Source organism: Pocillopora verrucosa, chromosome 14, assembly GCF_036669915.1.
Source record: "Pocillopora verrucosa isolate sample1 chromosome 14, ASM3666991v2, whole genome shotgun sequence".
Classification (NCBI taxonomy): domain Eukaryota; kingdom Metazoa; phylum Cnidaria; class Anthozoa; order Scleractinia; family Pocilloporidae; genus Pocillopora; species Pocillopora verrucosa.
The window spans coordinates 4340841-4355468 of record NC_089325.1 but is presented as its reverse complement, the minus strand read 5'-3'; the positions used below and the strand labels follow the sequence as shown (position 1 = coordinate 4355468).

The following is a 14628-nucleotide window of genomic DNA, read 5'->3' as shown; positions in this document are numbered from 1 at the left end:
GGCCACTCACATTTTATGATCACTTTGCGATTGCTATCAAACCTTTGCGCTTGGATAAAGACTGTATCTATAAGACTCAATAGACCTTTTTAATTATTTGATCACGTGTTTTGAAAAAGGTTAACAAGAATTCAAAATGGCTGCCAAGTATATGCCGCAGACGACATTTTATGGACGAAATTCCTTCTCCTTTTGCTGAGATTTTTATATTCACCGATAAATCTGTACTCAAAAGACTGCGGTAGTAAAGAAATCGGCCTAGATCTAATTGTAGTCTTTAATTGAGATTATAAGCAACGTCAAATTTGAAAAGCAAACCCGTTGCGTTTTGTAGAGAATTTTACACGATTTGAAAGCTAGATGGTCTATTCGTCTCTGCTAAAATAAAACGATTACAAAGGAAAGGTCTATCATCTTTCCTCAAGGGGCACCCAGTGCTTGTAAGATTAAAAGAAATGAGATGGGCACATACCCGGAGCCGTCACTCGTTCTTATTGTTTTGGCTCTGTTTCTTGATAGAGTTTTAGCCAATTGTGCATCATATTTGTGTATACCCTCAACTTCTCGCTTTGATAATGTTTCACTCATTTTACATTTTCTTCTTTTCTTGCACGAAGCCTCGTGGCATTTCTCAATCCTTCTCTTTTCTGCAATTACGTTTCTGTAGGCGTGTCAGAATAATTCACAGTACAATCTGAGGCGATTGGACTCTTTTCTTACAAAGTACAGTGGTTAAGATCTTACCTTTGCCGTCAATTGTGATCCGGCACAAAATTAATCAATATAGCTTGCAACTTTACACCATAGGTAGAACTTTAATAATACTCGATGTGGAATATTGATATCTTTGACAGCTCGATATATATAAGATCAGAATGGAAACTCGAAAATAATTTTTTTTATTTCCTTAGTTGATCTGTAAGTATTGTGATGATTGCATTTCTCTCGTTTTGCTATCTTTTTGCCCTATATAATGTGCAACTAAGTTAATCCACTGTCAACAATAGAAATTTTGAGTTTTAGGGGCACGTGTCGCATGAATCACGAGGGAGCAAATCAACGAGCAGATTCCAGTTGCTACAGGAGCTATTAACTGTCACTATTTAAATTACAAAAAGCAAAATAGTTCGAAACAAACCAGAATAATTCAGATGTATTTTTGGAAAACGATATTTACAATTTGAAAGCGTATAGATGACCTAGTCGTCTCTGCCGAAATGAAATAATTATGTTTAACAAATAGATTCCAAGTTGCCGTGTGTCTGTTCAGTAATAGATCACAGATGACGTCAAAATGTGGTAAGAACAAAAAAGTGGCACACGAGGCGCAGCCAGCAACTGATGTTCTTACCACATTTTGACGTCCTCTGTGACTGAAAAGACGCACGGCAACTTGGAATCTATTTGTTTTATATAATAAATAATTCAAAAAAGTTTTAATGATGACGTCATCTATACGTCTGTCCTCCAATAGATCATAAATGAGAACCAATCAAAACGCGTGCATAACTGAGCTTATTATATAATAAAGAATAGTCTATCGCATTTCCTCAAATAGGTTATGATATCACAAATAGGACAATAGTGTGCTCGGAAAATTAACCAAGTTGACACCTGCTTGATATAACTTGTAACTTAACGCAGTGGGTCAATTAGAATCGCGAAAAGCCTATTATTTTTGGTTCATCTGCATATCTGTTCTGTATTCAGACTGATGTTTGCTTTTCCCACGTTTTACCAACTATTGTTCTTATCTGATTTGATGATGCAGAACGAATTAAGAGGGAACCAATCGATTGGCAGATTCTATTTCTACGAAAGCTGAAAAAACTGGAGAAGCCATGAACCGTTACTCTTTAAGCAAAGGAAAATGGTCCGAAGCAAACAAACATGATCCAGTTGTCTTCTGTAGGACGTTTAACACGATTTGAAAGCGTACGTGTTCTATACGCCTCTGCCCAAATGAAACAATTACAAAAGAATCGTCTATCATATTTCTTCAAATGGGCACCAAGCGCCTTTTCGCGATTAAAACTGACTCACTGAGATGGCTACATATCTGGAGCTGTCACATTTAAATCCGAATTGTTTGACTTCAACTCACTTTCATTGCAGTGCCATTTGCTTAGAATTGGTCAACAACATCAATAACACACAATCAAAGGGGTTTTATATTGAAGTTGGCCTTGCGCGAATTGTTGACCCATTCGCCTTAGAAGCAAGCTGCCCGATATTTCTTCATACACTCCGCGTTCCTCTTGCCACCCTTGCTATCTAAGCACCTGCCACGGTTGCAGACAACTTCAAAATTGGACTTGAGGATCAAGTGACGAGGAAACTGCTTTTTAAAATTACCATAATTTTTCTGTGATACGGTCTAAACGAACGCTGCGATGGAGATAGGGAGAAACTAACTGCGGAGCTGGTACTATTTTCTTAGCAGAAGGCATCTAGGACCCGTGTATGCTTATCAGAACATTAACAAAACACTTTTTACGAGGATTTCACGAATGAATGACAAAGTACTCAATTCTTCCGATCTAAAAATCAATCCTTGATTAAGAAAGCGAAAATAGGAACTTTAGTGTGTGTCCAAGGCAATGGAAGCAAAACAAAATAGTCTTAAAGAGGAAACTCATTGTGACAGCTAAGTCCCAAATAAATTCGCACTTTAAATCTAGATCTGTACACTAATCACTAAATCATAACCACCTAATGAAATAAAATATATTTTTGTGTAGTATTTCGTATTTCTTTTAAAAAAGATTCTGAAATCGTCCCTTTGAGGAACACTATGATGATGTACGAAATGGGCCCAAGGGGTTCTGTCGTAGGGTGTCAATTAAGAGCCAGTGTTACGCCTCCAATCACGCCCCTTTAGAATAAACGGTTCCAGTCATTTCGTTCGTGAGCCGGTCACGATCGCTTTTCGCGCGAGTAGCAGATTGTTGGTCAGAGTTTTCAGAAAATTAATCTTTCACTATGAGTTGCCCCTACGCTAACGACGGGTAAGAAAGTTCGATCGATATCGTAATGTGTTCGGAGTTTTACGAGTCGATTCCGCTGTTGAAGTATTTTGATTTTGTATGGTTTTGATTCAGTAGGGAGAATATACCAGTCCGAAAGAATGGCGACGACAAACGGATGTCTTATGGAGATTATCTACAGGTTTGAGATCGTTTTTGGTCCGTTTTTACGTAGAATTTTTGGTTAAAACGGTAACCTTGCCTTGTACATCTTTCGGTAGGCACATTTATCAAACAGTCGATTGTTTGTTATCGCCATGATTCTCGAAGTGAGCATGTCTGAGTTTTACGCTTCTGTGAGCTCCCGTTATGTAAATCGCATGCGTCCCTTGCGGGAATGCCTTGTTAGCCCTTGGTGATTAAACTTTTCGTATGTAAATGCCATTTGGAAACTCATAACTTTTAGGAGTTTATTGTACGAGTTAAGTCTTAACAAAGCGATGGTTACATCATACAAACATAACTGTGTTTGTATCAAATTTCTCGCGCCTGATTGTTATTTATTTCTTGTAATAAAATAGCGGAGCACATTTGGGAAGTGCAATCAGTATTTCTCATGGTACCGTTCCTTTATGTGAATTATTTATAACTGGAGGCTATGACAAGGATTGTCGAATAAAACACTGATAAGATGTTGCGATTCTCTTTAATATCCACGCGGTGGCTCTCATCTGGAAGGAGATTTTTCGCATCTGAAGTTTCTGAAGAGTAAAGGAGATTGAAATATTTTGAATGAGCTCATTTTGAGTATTAAAAGTGTCTTTAGAAAGGAGCAAAATTCCGACAGTATAAAGAGTTGTACATGTACAATAAGTAAAGAAAATTCGCTAAAACTTAAAACGATGTTCAATAACCTAGTTTTGCCTGTTCAATATCATATATGGTGATATTTCGTACATGGAAATTACTTTTTGTGTAATTTGGAATGAAACGTCGTTAAATTATGTCTCTGAAGAGTGTTCCTGTTTATCGCTATTAATTTTGAATGAGTTTATGAAACAATCACCTAATTCCTGTTCAGATATCACAAGTTGTTTGCATATGTATAACATAAATAGATTTTATGCATGTAGTAAAATGATACATGATGTTTATGTGATGACAGTCATGAACAAGAGTAGAGAAAAAATATGATCATTACTGCGCAAATATTAGATTAGCTTTAAAAAAGCTTTTCCTCTTCATGCATTCTCAGATATGCAGGGTTCACTGAATTAATTTTCTTGCAACTTATGATATTTCTGGTGTAATTTTGTTCAAGTAGGTCATAAAATGATATCTTGTTGTGATCTATGACACACACAAGGGAAGTTTAATGCTACTGAAATTTATGATATCTGTATAACTCTGATTTCATTTGTGGAATTATTTCATGGAGGCTGATGTAGCAAAATCTTATTTTATGTTAGTTAATTTCCATGTGTATGTTGAATATTTAATTTGGTACAATTAGGAAGTTAACCCTCTAACTCCCATGAGTGACCAAGACAGAATTTCTCCTTACAATATCAATACAATATCAACCAGGCAAGTGATGAGAATAAAGAATAATATCAATTTGGGTGTAATTAATTGATCCAATACTAAATTCTCCAAACTAATGTTATAAGAATTGTACGATTGATAGTAAGGAGAACTACAAATTTGATCTGGGAGTTGAAGGGTTGAGTCAGAGTATTTGAGAGTTTATAGCAAAATTTTACAACTGAGTTCAGACTTTTAAATGCATTTGAATCCTAGTCTCCTTCACTGCAGATGTTTGGTCTCATCAAATACAAATACAGGTGTTCTGTCTTGGTACATGATATTTTGATAGAGAATGGGATTATTTTCTGCTGGCTCCGATCATAGGTGTTCTTTATTCAAAATTTTTCCTTCCTGCTTTTATAAATTTTTATACAAATCAGATGCAAGATTTAGATGTCATTTAAAATTTGTTACAATGACCTGTGATGACATGTACATTCTGTAACTTAATTTTGCACAACAACTGTTTAAACACCAAATTTTGTTTACATTACTTATCTCGAGGTTTGGTAGCTAAAGACCAGTACAATTTATGATCTAGAACAGCTGGTGTGGGCGAGAGACTATCTATGCGATTGGTTAGATCCAGATAATCATTACAGTCAATTTCACTGAAAGACTTACTGTCTAACAAAGGCAGTGTAGTCAGCTTGTCTTCCACATCAACTTTGGATTCTACATTGAGAAGTTTCCTGTTATCGCCAAAAATTTCTATCTTCTGATCTTGATAGTTCTTTAAAGATATTTTTCTTGCTTTTGAGTATTTTCTATGTATCTCTGATGACATTGTTGTGAGGCTTTGGTTTCTTATTTTCAAATCACGCTCATTGCGGAGTTCTTTGGCTCGTTTTATTATACAAAATTTACTTTCAGTATCAAGTGTTGGTAGTGAGTAATGGCAAGAATCCTTCCCCTTTTTTGGAAGTGAATTTTCTGGACTTACTTCAGGAATTGGAGGTAACAGTACTTTTTTATCATCTGAGCTTTTTTCTTGATCTATGAAAAGCTTCTCACTCGTCAGTGTGCTTTCTCTTGGGAAGCTCTTATAACCTTTTTCAATTTTTGCAATTTTTGCAAACTTTCTATTGACCTTGGCAACATCCAATTCTTTGTCTGGAGAGGGATGCACTTTTAACTTCTGACTCTTTCTAATTGTTTTGGCTCTGTTTTCTGATAGAGTTTTAGATTGAGGGCCATTTTTGTTTATACCCTCAACTTCTGGCGTTGACAATTTTTCACTCGTTTTACTGTAACTTCTAATCTTGCATACAGTCTCATGGCATTTCTCAATCCTCCTCTTTTCTGCAAATTCATAAGCACTATCAGAATCTTGCATGCTTTCATCCCCAGCTTTCAGTATGCTCATAACATTTCTAAGTGTCTGTTGCACTTCAACATTTTGCATGAGTTCCACCTGGTTGAGTGTCTGAAGCCATTTGCTGCGATAGGTGTATTTGGGGAGCTTGTGCCCCTGTGTGACTGTACCAAGTTTGGATGCCCATGATCTTACTATATAGTTTGGATCTTTACCACCAGTTGTATATTTGTCAAGTTCAGATCTTGGTAAACTGTTCCTCATGGTTTTTTCTTAAGCTCTTTGACAAGTATCAAAGTTTGATTCTTCATTTTCTGTATAATTACATATGTGGCATTAGCACTAGATAGGGATTATTTCCTGACTGAGCTCTGTGGAATTTGTCTTGAGAATTTTGGTAAAGGAAACTTGAACCTGGCAGTGGGTAGGTTTTCTGTTTGCTTCTTTTGTCTGGAACACTCAATACAACAACCATACATGTAGGTCCATTATCTTCTCTCTGTCACTGAACTTTCAATTGTTCATTCCTAAATATCCTTTATAAAGACCAGCTTGGACAGATCTGTCTCTTGCTAAGGTTTCAACTTTTAAGGGAATCTTGGTAGCTTGCTTTCGTTTAGATATTGATGACTTCAGTGTTGCTGTCAGCAGGCTTCTTAAACACACAAAGTAATTGACTCTTAATAATGCACCAGTCAACAAATCCGACAGCCTTAGAAACGTTATGAATAAATTATCAACTTTCGATTCTTAATTTGTTGACATAGCAATATTCTCAGGGGAATAGGCGAGCTAATGACTATTGCACAGTTCTTCAATAAAGGGATTAAGACTTTTGTTTATTATCTTCCTCTCACAGTTCCTCATTAGGCATATGGAGACCAAATCTGTAGCATTTTATTTTTATTTTCATTATACTCTTGGATGGATATCGAAGTAATGAATCAGATATAAATCCGTGATCATAAAAGCTCTTTTTAAATTTCAGTACATTTGCTATTAGCTAAATCAACTCTCTGACTTTAAAAGTTCTGCATCAGTGCCAATTTGCAAGCTATTGTTTCATCACAGGAAATGAAATTTTCCTTTGGAGTGGAGAACAAAAATTCATAGGAAATCCAATAATAGGACAGATGGTATTTTTCACACTTATGAAACTATCAGGAGAAACTTGATTTGTAAAGTGAGAGGTTTCCTTCCGTGGCAAGCAAGATCGTCACGCTGTATCACTCAGAGACAAGCAGTCAAATGAACGCGCAGAAAACGCGTCAGAATTAAAGCGCGCACTTTCTTGTAAATTTCCCAAACGCGCTTAATCGAAATTTATTAGCACGTGTAAGCTGTTGTTCATTTGCATGTTGAATATTGGTAACGTTATATTTCGGATGCTATTTTTCAGTAAAGTACGGCGGCGAATGGTACCGTTGTTTTAAAAGTTTCCTCTCTGTGCATTATTTTGTTTTTTAGCTCAACACTCTCCTTGAATGCCAGAAGCCAGCAAGCACTAAATTTGGTGATGCAACTGTCCATGATGAGCTCCTTTTTATTGTGGTTCATCAAGGTACGTCTACACAAGCTTTTTTACCCAGGGCTCCGTGGTTCTTTCTATGGAAGCTCTTAGGGTGGACAGAATGAGATCTGATCTAACGGATAGCAGAGGTGTTGTCAGGAATTTTTTAATGGAGGCGGGGGGGGGGGGGGGGGGGGGGGCCAGACTTTGGTTTAGAAAACAGAATTTTTTTCAGCTCGGCTATTACCCCCTCGACTAATCCACGCCCGCTAATTCCCCCCTCCCTTTCACTCCTGGTTCTCACAGCTTGTTGAGAAATCATAAGCGATCTTGCTGTTGCATGAATTTTGGTGTCATGCAAGTTTGGACAAAAACCCGCGGGTCTGAATTTAGGAGTGGAGTCCAGACCCCGGCCATCCCTCTGGATCTGCCATTGGATAATGATGTCTCAGTTAAACAGCCTATTGCACAGTAATCGTTGGAAAGTATTTTGAAAATGAACTTAAATTAATTAATTATTGGAACTTATTTTTCCTCTAGCTTATGAACTATGGTTCAAGCAGATTATTCATGAGTTGGACTCCATCAGGGACATTTTTACCTTTGAAGAATTGGTAGGTTTATTTCAGTTTTGTAGTTGTTAAGTTTAGCATTCATTTGTGTTTGTACAGTCGTGTTTACGTATGTAACGAATGGATGGACGGAACAGGGTGCTGCTGAAAAGGGAAAAATGCGGACATCCATTTATCATTGATTTGGAATCTCCTGTAATAAAGAGCAAGAGACGGGAGTGTGAGAGAAAGCAGGGTAGGTACACGGGGTATACTTAACTACTTATTTGATATCCTGCTAGCGTCTTTGTTACTCTAATTACGAGTGTGATTGAAAATTGACTTCATTTACCTGTTTCTACGCAAAGGAGGACAATCCGGTGGAGTACACGAAGTCGGTGCTTTAACTTAAAGTTTGTGAGAAATTACTTTTTTTATAACTCCGATAATGCTTGGTATTTTCCCAGGGCACTGATGAAAGAAAGATGCTTGTTTTAATCTCAAGATTGGGTCGCATTGTACAGATTCAAAAAGTGAGTCCTTAAATTAATTCTTGTCTAGAACTGAAAATGTTTTTACTTGCCTGTTTGTTTTGACCCAAATGAATTTCAATCCACCCTGCATAATTATCGATAAAAGATGGGTTGGTAGTCTTTTCATCGATGAGGGAATTTCTGCGTTATTTTCACTAGAAGACATGTAAAGATTTTCAAAAACCAGCTTATGTTCCCTATAATAATGCATGATGAAGTTAAATTTAGATACTTGTAATCAGCTTGGTTGATTTTCTGTTTATTTGTATTATTTTTAGCTGTTACGTGATCAGATCATGATCTTAGAGACCATGACTCCATTGGATTTTATGGAATTCAGGTCAGTCACTAACCAACATCCCTGTAGATCAACCACAGTTTTTTGGCGAACTTTGATCTTTCAAGCCGTAACGGACTTCTTTCTTTCTCAGGGTTAAATATTTCATATTTCTTTGTTGGGATTGAAGATTTTAGATCCTTTTGGTTTATTTCTGCAGAACTGGAATGGAACATCCCCGAATGTACTTCATTTGTTTTACAAATCTAATTGCAAACCTTAACATTTGAAAGTGTTGAATGGGAAATAACGGGATAATGAAAGGTTTCTCGTTTGAAGATGGATAAATCTTTTCTTTTTTTTTTCTTTTACTTTTCTGGCCTCTAGAGATTACTTAGCACCCGCGTCAGGATTTCAGAGTCTCCAGTTCAGGTTGATTGAGAATAAACTTGGCATCAACAAGGTATGTATCATCAGTATGCATATTCTCCATAGTAATCCCTTGACATTTCCAAGGGTTCTGAAAAGGAGAATTTGTTCAACAATCAAGAGCTTCTTTAGTTGGTGATCATCTCCTTTATTCTCATGACCTTAATGTTTGATTCAGGGGTGATATTGTAAGGAGAAGTTAGATGCTAGTCATTCTTAGGGGTTAAATAGTTAACAAATTTTGAACATACCCCAAGGCAGAACACTTGAGAACAGAAAGACTCTGAGTTTTCTTCAGGGTGAAGTAAGAATTACTCTGGCCTTGTTTATGAAAATTTTGGAAAGGAACCCAATAAATAATCGAGATAAAGAATCTTAAGTGTCCAGACGTACAGTGACAAGGACTTGATCATAGCTGAAAGAGCGCTATTGCCATCTATAACTTTTGCTTCTGTTGTTTTTTTGGTTTTCTTTTCGTAAACAGACCCACAGAATCCGCTACAATTACCAGGATTACAGGTGCGTGGGAATAAAATTTTAATTGTGTCTTAGTTCAATGCACCTTTGTTTGAACTCACGAAGGCTTCCTTCGTAGTCTTTCATGGTTATGGCATTACCCTATCTTAGCGAACTCCAGCTTTCTGAGCTATTCCTATGCTTTTCTTACAACACTCAAGCACCTGAACTTATGATATGAAATCCATCATGACATCGTGCAAACTCTGCGGTTTACTCAAGTAAATTTTGTGCGAAAAATCCCTCTCCTCAGATTTCACATACCATTTGTTCCTGAGGTATAACATTAAATTTGCTAGAAAAAAAATTCTTATGGCAAGGGACGTCAAATGAATGGTATTTGTATAAAAATTTGTGAATACTTTTCTCTTTAGTAACCGCCTAAAAAAACCAAATCAGCCTTTTTAACGGTTGCAAATTTGTCAGTGGAAGTTTTCCTCACCCTTTCTATGCCTTGACCCTTTCACCTCTAAGAGTGATAAACATCTTATTTCTTCTTCCAATATCTCCCCTGATTATATCTTGATTATTCACATGAATGAAGGAAATGATTACCAACGAAAGAAGGCCTTGATTGTTAAACAAATTTTCATTGTCAGCATCTTAAGAAATGAATAATGAACTGTATGGATAATATGCATACTGATAGTAGGGCGTAAAGGGTTAACTCTTGAAATCCTTACCTTCCATTTTCTCTTAAAAATTCAAAATTATACGTATACCCTCTTCCACCGAATAGGAATGAACGAAATCGTTATTACTTTTTCGTTGAAGGCGCCAATTCTTAGTTGGCTACACAAAACATTTATTTCTTATTCGAATGTATTATTTGCTACTCCTTTTGCTACATTTTGTTCTTTGCTGTGGTTTATTCTTCAGTAAAGCATTCGATTCGCAAGATGGGAAGCAGCTTGAAGAATCTGAAAGCACAGCTTCACTGCTAGAACTCGTCCAGGTGGGTTTTGTTAACAAAGCGACCTGTCATTTTGTGATTTGAAAAAGCGGACAATTTTTCACTCCGTAATTTTTTAGTTTTTCCAGTGGCTGAAAGCTTTCAGAAAACTCTCGAATCTTCCCAAAACAGTTCCTGAAGACAAGATGACTTTTTGGTTCTTTGAGACTGTTTGCGATTTTGTTTACAAATCAGAGGCTTGCAACATGGATTGATTTTTTTCTTACCTTCAGTGTTGGTTGGAGAGGACTCCTGGCCTGGAAGAGGATGGCTTTGATTTTTGGAGGAAATACAAGACAAGTGTTCAAACAATGCTTGAAACTCAGAAGGCCGAAGCTGAGGTTTGTTTGTCCTCTAGATGTTTTAATTACCGTCGTAGCTGTTTCGGCAGATTTGCACGAAAACCGACAAGTCTTCTTATGTTCTCCTTCACAAAACTTCGTTTTGAGTACACAGGGAACACGGAAACTTGCAGAAAACGATGCAGAAAGGCTGATAATCTTTTGTCTAAGCTCAATACGATAAACACAGCTGCATCTTGCTTCTTTTGTCGAAATTTTTCAAACAATTTGTGGCATGCATTTCACAGGCTGAAGAAGACGAAGAAGTGCGAGCGATTTTGTTCAAAGAGATCAAAAAGCAAGAGGTAGGCCATGCGATTTTTTATTCTCTCATTTGTAACCTTGAGGTCATTCGTCGTTAGGTTTTCGCAAATACGCCTCTTAATCAACTAAAACATAGTTATGTTTCCTTTGGTTTAAGTTAGTGAAAGGTAATCACATGTTTGTATCAAACGTTTTGTCAACAGGATCATTTTGAAACAATCTTCAGTGAGGAGAGGCATAACCAACTTGTGGCTCGAGGTAAACTGTTATTAAGCTCCACGGTCATGTTATCCTCTCATAAGACCCAGAAAACAGCCTTTCAGTAGAGAGATACTTTAGAAATAATAACTGGGTGGGGGAGTGGAATACCAAAATAGGGAAGACAAATTTTATTAGGAACAAACTGGGTTTAGATGAAGCAGATGAGGGCGAGTTTTTACCACTCGAATCTCAACGTAATCATCCTTTGGTGAGTGGCTTTTACCAGAGGGTAGTTTAGTATTGAGCATATTTGATTCGCTCCGACGAAGGGCCAACGCTTGATAGGTCAGCTTTGTAACTCTATAGGGAGGACAATTTACGTTATCAACTCAATTGATAATAATGAATTACCCTCTGATACTCTTCCACCGACGCAGCACCACAGCTTCTTTAGAAACTTACCCCTTTTTTGGGGGGGCCTTTTTGTTTTCACCAGTTTTGTATCAGTCGACCTTTAAGTTCAGTTGCAAGCGACGGCACCAAACGTCTCGTTGAGTACAAATAAAAAATTCAGGCTGCAGTGTTGTTGAATGAATAACCATTCGCGTAACTTGAACATTTAGAGAATGGTGTGACGGTATGACATCAGTGATATTATAAAATATTCAAGTGTATGAGGACCGATCAATTTTCTTGCTTTGTTGCAGGCGAAAGAAGGTTTTCCCATAAAGCCATGCAGGGGGCATTGATGATTTACTTTTATCGGTGAGAATTTAAATGCTTTATACTGCTTCATTCGTTTAGTTTCATTGGCACGATGGCTAATGAATAAGCCGCACCCGGTTCTTTAGACAGATGGTGTTCCCCAACTTTCAAGAGTATGGAGGGTCGAGGGGGTGGAGGGGGGAGGGGGGTAAGGTGCCAGGTAGATCATGTACCGCACTTAGGCCTATATGGACTATAAAACCAGGTTAAATTTTCGGGGGGGGGGGGGGGGGGGAATTCTCCCGGTCAGGTCTTGCCTTGCCTTTCTCTTTCATCTTACCAGAAATCCTTTTTTTTAAGATCCCATCATTGGAAGCATGGGTAATACTTGGATAATAGCTCAGTTTATTCAGCAAAACTCTAGGGGATTTGGTCAGGATTGCCTTCAATTTTTTTTGTTCTTTTTGCAGCCATCTCGTTTTCAAAGCCTAACTTCTATAAAATTTAACAAGTTGTTCTTATACGTCTGTTTCTCCAGGGACGAACCTCGATTTAACCAACCTTTTCAAATTCTTCAACTGCTGATGGACATCGACTCAAATTTAATCAAATGGCGATGTAAGTCTAGTTCACAATCGTTTAGTCCGGTGGTTAAAATGACGTTGGAGGCATCCACTTCAAATTGGCTGCAGAATATTATTTGAATCTCTGAATAGTCACCGGAGATTGGTTAAGTGATAGAATCACCTTTTGAATCAATAATTGGGTTTATGTTGCCCATTCCGAATGTTAGTCAGAGACGCTAATCACAGTGGAGCGTTGCAAACTTGAGTTAACAGGTTCCGACTGTGTGCACGCTTAGCAGACCTATTCGTTTTGCTTTACAGACAATCACTTGATGATGGTTCAGCGGATGATTGGCAGTAAAATGGGGACTGGCGGAACGTCTGGATATCAGTACCTCAGGTCCACGGTCAGGTTGGTCTTCACAGACGACGATTTCAGTCTTTGGTGCTCATTTATTTATTTATTTTTAATTTTTCTTCGAATAATTCAGTTTTACTTTGAAATAAGTTATTCTTTTCCTTTCCAGTGATCGTTACAAGGTTTTCGTTGACTTGTTTAACTTGTCCAATTTCCTGATACCACGTGATCAAATTCCGCCACTAAGCTCCTCCATGAAGGCGCGCCTGCGCACTGCGCTGGTTGGAGGTCGGCTGCACGACAGTGACAGTGCTCACTTTAGCGACAGCAGTGAAGATGATCAGGTGTCAGCCCTTTCCTCCCTTGTCAAGAACGCGGGCATTACAGGTGCACCAACTGTCGACACTGAAGGAGACGAAGTGGCAAGCAGTAATTAGTCTGAAGTGTTACCCATTCAAAATGATTTTTGGGATTCTTCCAACGAGAGAGTATTTCATATAGTAGTCATTTCGAAAATATGTGTTCCAGGAACTTAATTTTGTATAACTTCTGCGACTCGATTTTTATTGCCAAAACGTTTTTTGCTTTTTCCCTTCCTGGAAAAAAAATGGTTGTTTGACCGAATACGTATAATTTTATTGGGATAAAATTTTGAAACGGCTCATGAAGAGCTGCAGGAGCAGAATTTAGTTGTATGAAATCGGAATCCTACTATTTCGATATATTTGTAAATACAACAGTATATAGTTGGTTAGATTTGAAGTTGTAGTCACGTCATTGTGGAATTAGTTGTATTTAATTTGACCGCAACATTTTTCTGAATTGGCTTCCCATATTCAAAAGTTAATTACATATATACATAAAAATAAATATGCTTTAGCTAAGACAGCCAAGAAATTTTCTATCCCCGTTTTTTAAGTGCTTTTTTGATATTTGCAACGGAAACGATAAAGCAAAGATACCATTTGTAACTCGTTTTAATATTTAATGACAATGCTATTCTCGTGGAAAATGTTGTTGATAAGGCATGTAATATTTCAGGTGTCTTTCGTAATATTTAATAAAATGCGCTTTAATAAAGATACTCTTTTCAGGAAAAATTTTTCACTTTATAGTTGATGTCGTAAATTCGATATGTTGATGTTATTCTCTTGGTTATTGTTCTCAATGTTACTTTTATATTGGAAAGGTGGAGAGAGTGGGGCAGAGTTTATTTGCGATTGACTGGCACTCATTCCCAGGTTGATCAAAGAGTAAATTACAAAACCCACCAGATAAATCTCTATCCATTGTGCGTTTTGTTTGCGCTAAACCATTGGACTTTTTAAAACTGGGCCTAAGCTCTCTGGCCACGGAACATTTAACTCTGCGACGTAGCGGTGGCGAGGGAGGAGGGGAATTGGGGCGGACATTCTCTTTCGCTCCAAGAGTTGTGAAGAGAGACCCTAGAAACCAGGCTGCCTCCGCAGCAGCTTGTACCAAGCTTTTTTTGTTATCGGTGACGCGCGCAAAAGCAAACAAGCGAAGAAGGTCGGTTGTCAGGGAAACAGCAACACA

General features: G+C 37.6%; 2 protein-coding genes across 3 annotated transcripts; one reads left to right on the top strand and one right to left on the bottom strand.

Moving 5' to 3' along the window:
- Positions 1 to 2884: 2884 nt before the first annotated feature.
- LOC131795083 (tryptophan 2,3-dioxygenase) lies at positions 2885 to 14171 on the top strand. 2 transcript variants are annotated; one of them, XM_059112652.2, is made up of 16 exons: positions 2885 to 3008; positions 3102 to 3168; positions 7336 to 7429; positions 7919 to 7992; positions 8397 to 8462; positions 8741 to 8802; positions 9127 to 9202; positions 9653 to 9687; positions 10564 to 10639; positions 10870 to 10977; positions 11226 to 11282; positions 11445 to 11499; positions 12150 to 12207; positions 12686 to 12765; positions 13035 to 13125; positions 13241 to 14171. In XM_059112652.2, exons 1-16 carry the CDS (start codon positions 2983 to 2985, stop codon positions 13506 to 13508), a joined length of 1293 nt encoding a protein of 430 aa, XP_058968635.2. In that variant the 5' UTR covers positions 2885 to 2982; the 3' UTR covers positions 13509 to 14171. The 2 variants fall into 2 exon arrangements, with proteins under 2 accessions (XP_058968635.2, XP_058968636.2); XM_059112653.2 differs by having other exon boundaries at positions 2914 to 3008; positions 3105 to 3168.
- LOC136278026 (uncharacterized) lies at positions 5044 to 6132 on the bottom strand. Its single transcript, XM_066161195.1, has one exon. The coding sequence runs from the start codon at positions 6130 to 6132 to the stop codon at positions 5044 to 5046; it is 1089 nt and encodes a 362-aa protein (XP_066017292.1).
- Positions 14172 to 14628: the final 457 nt, after the last annotated feature.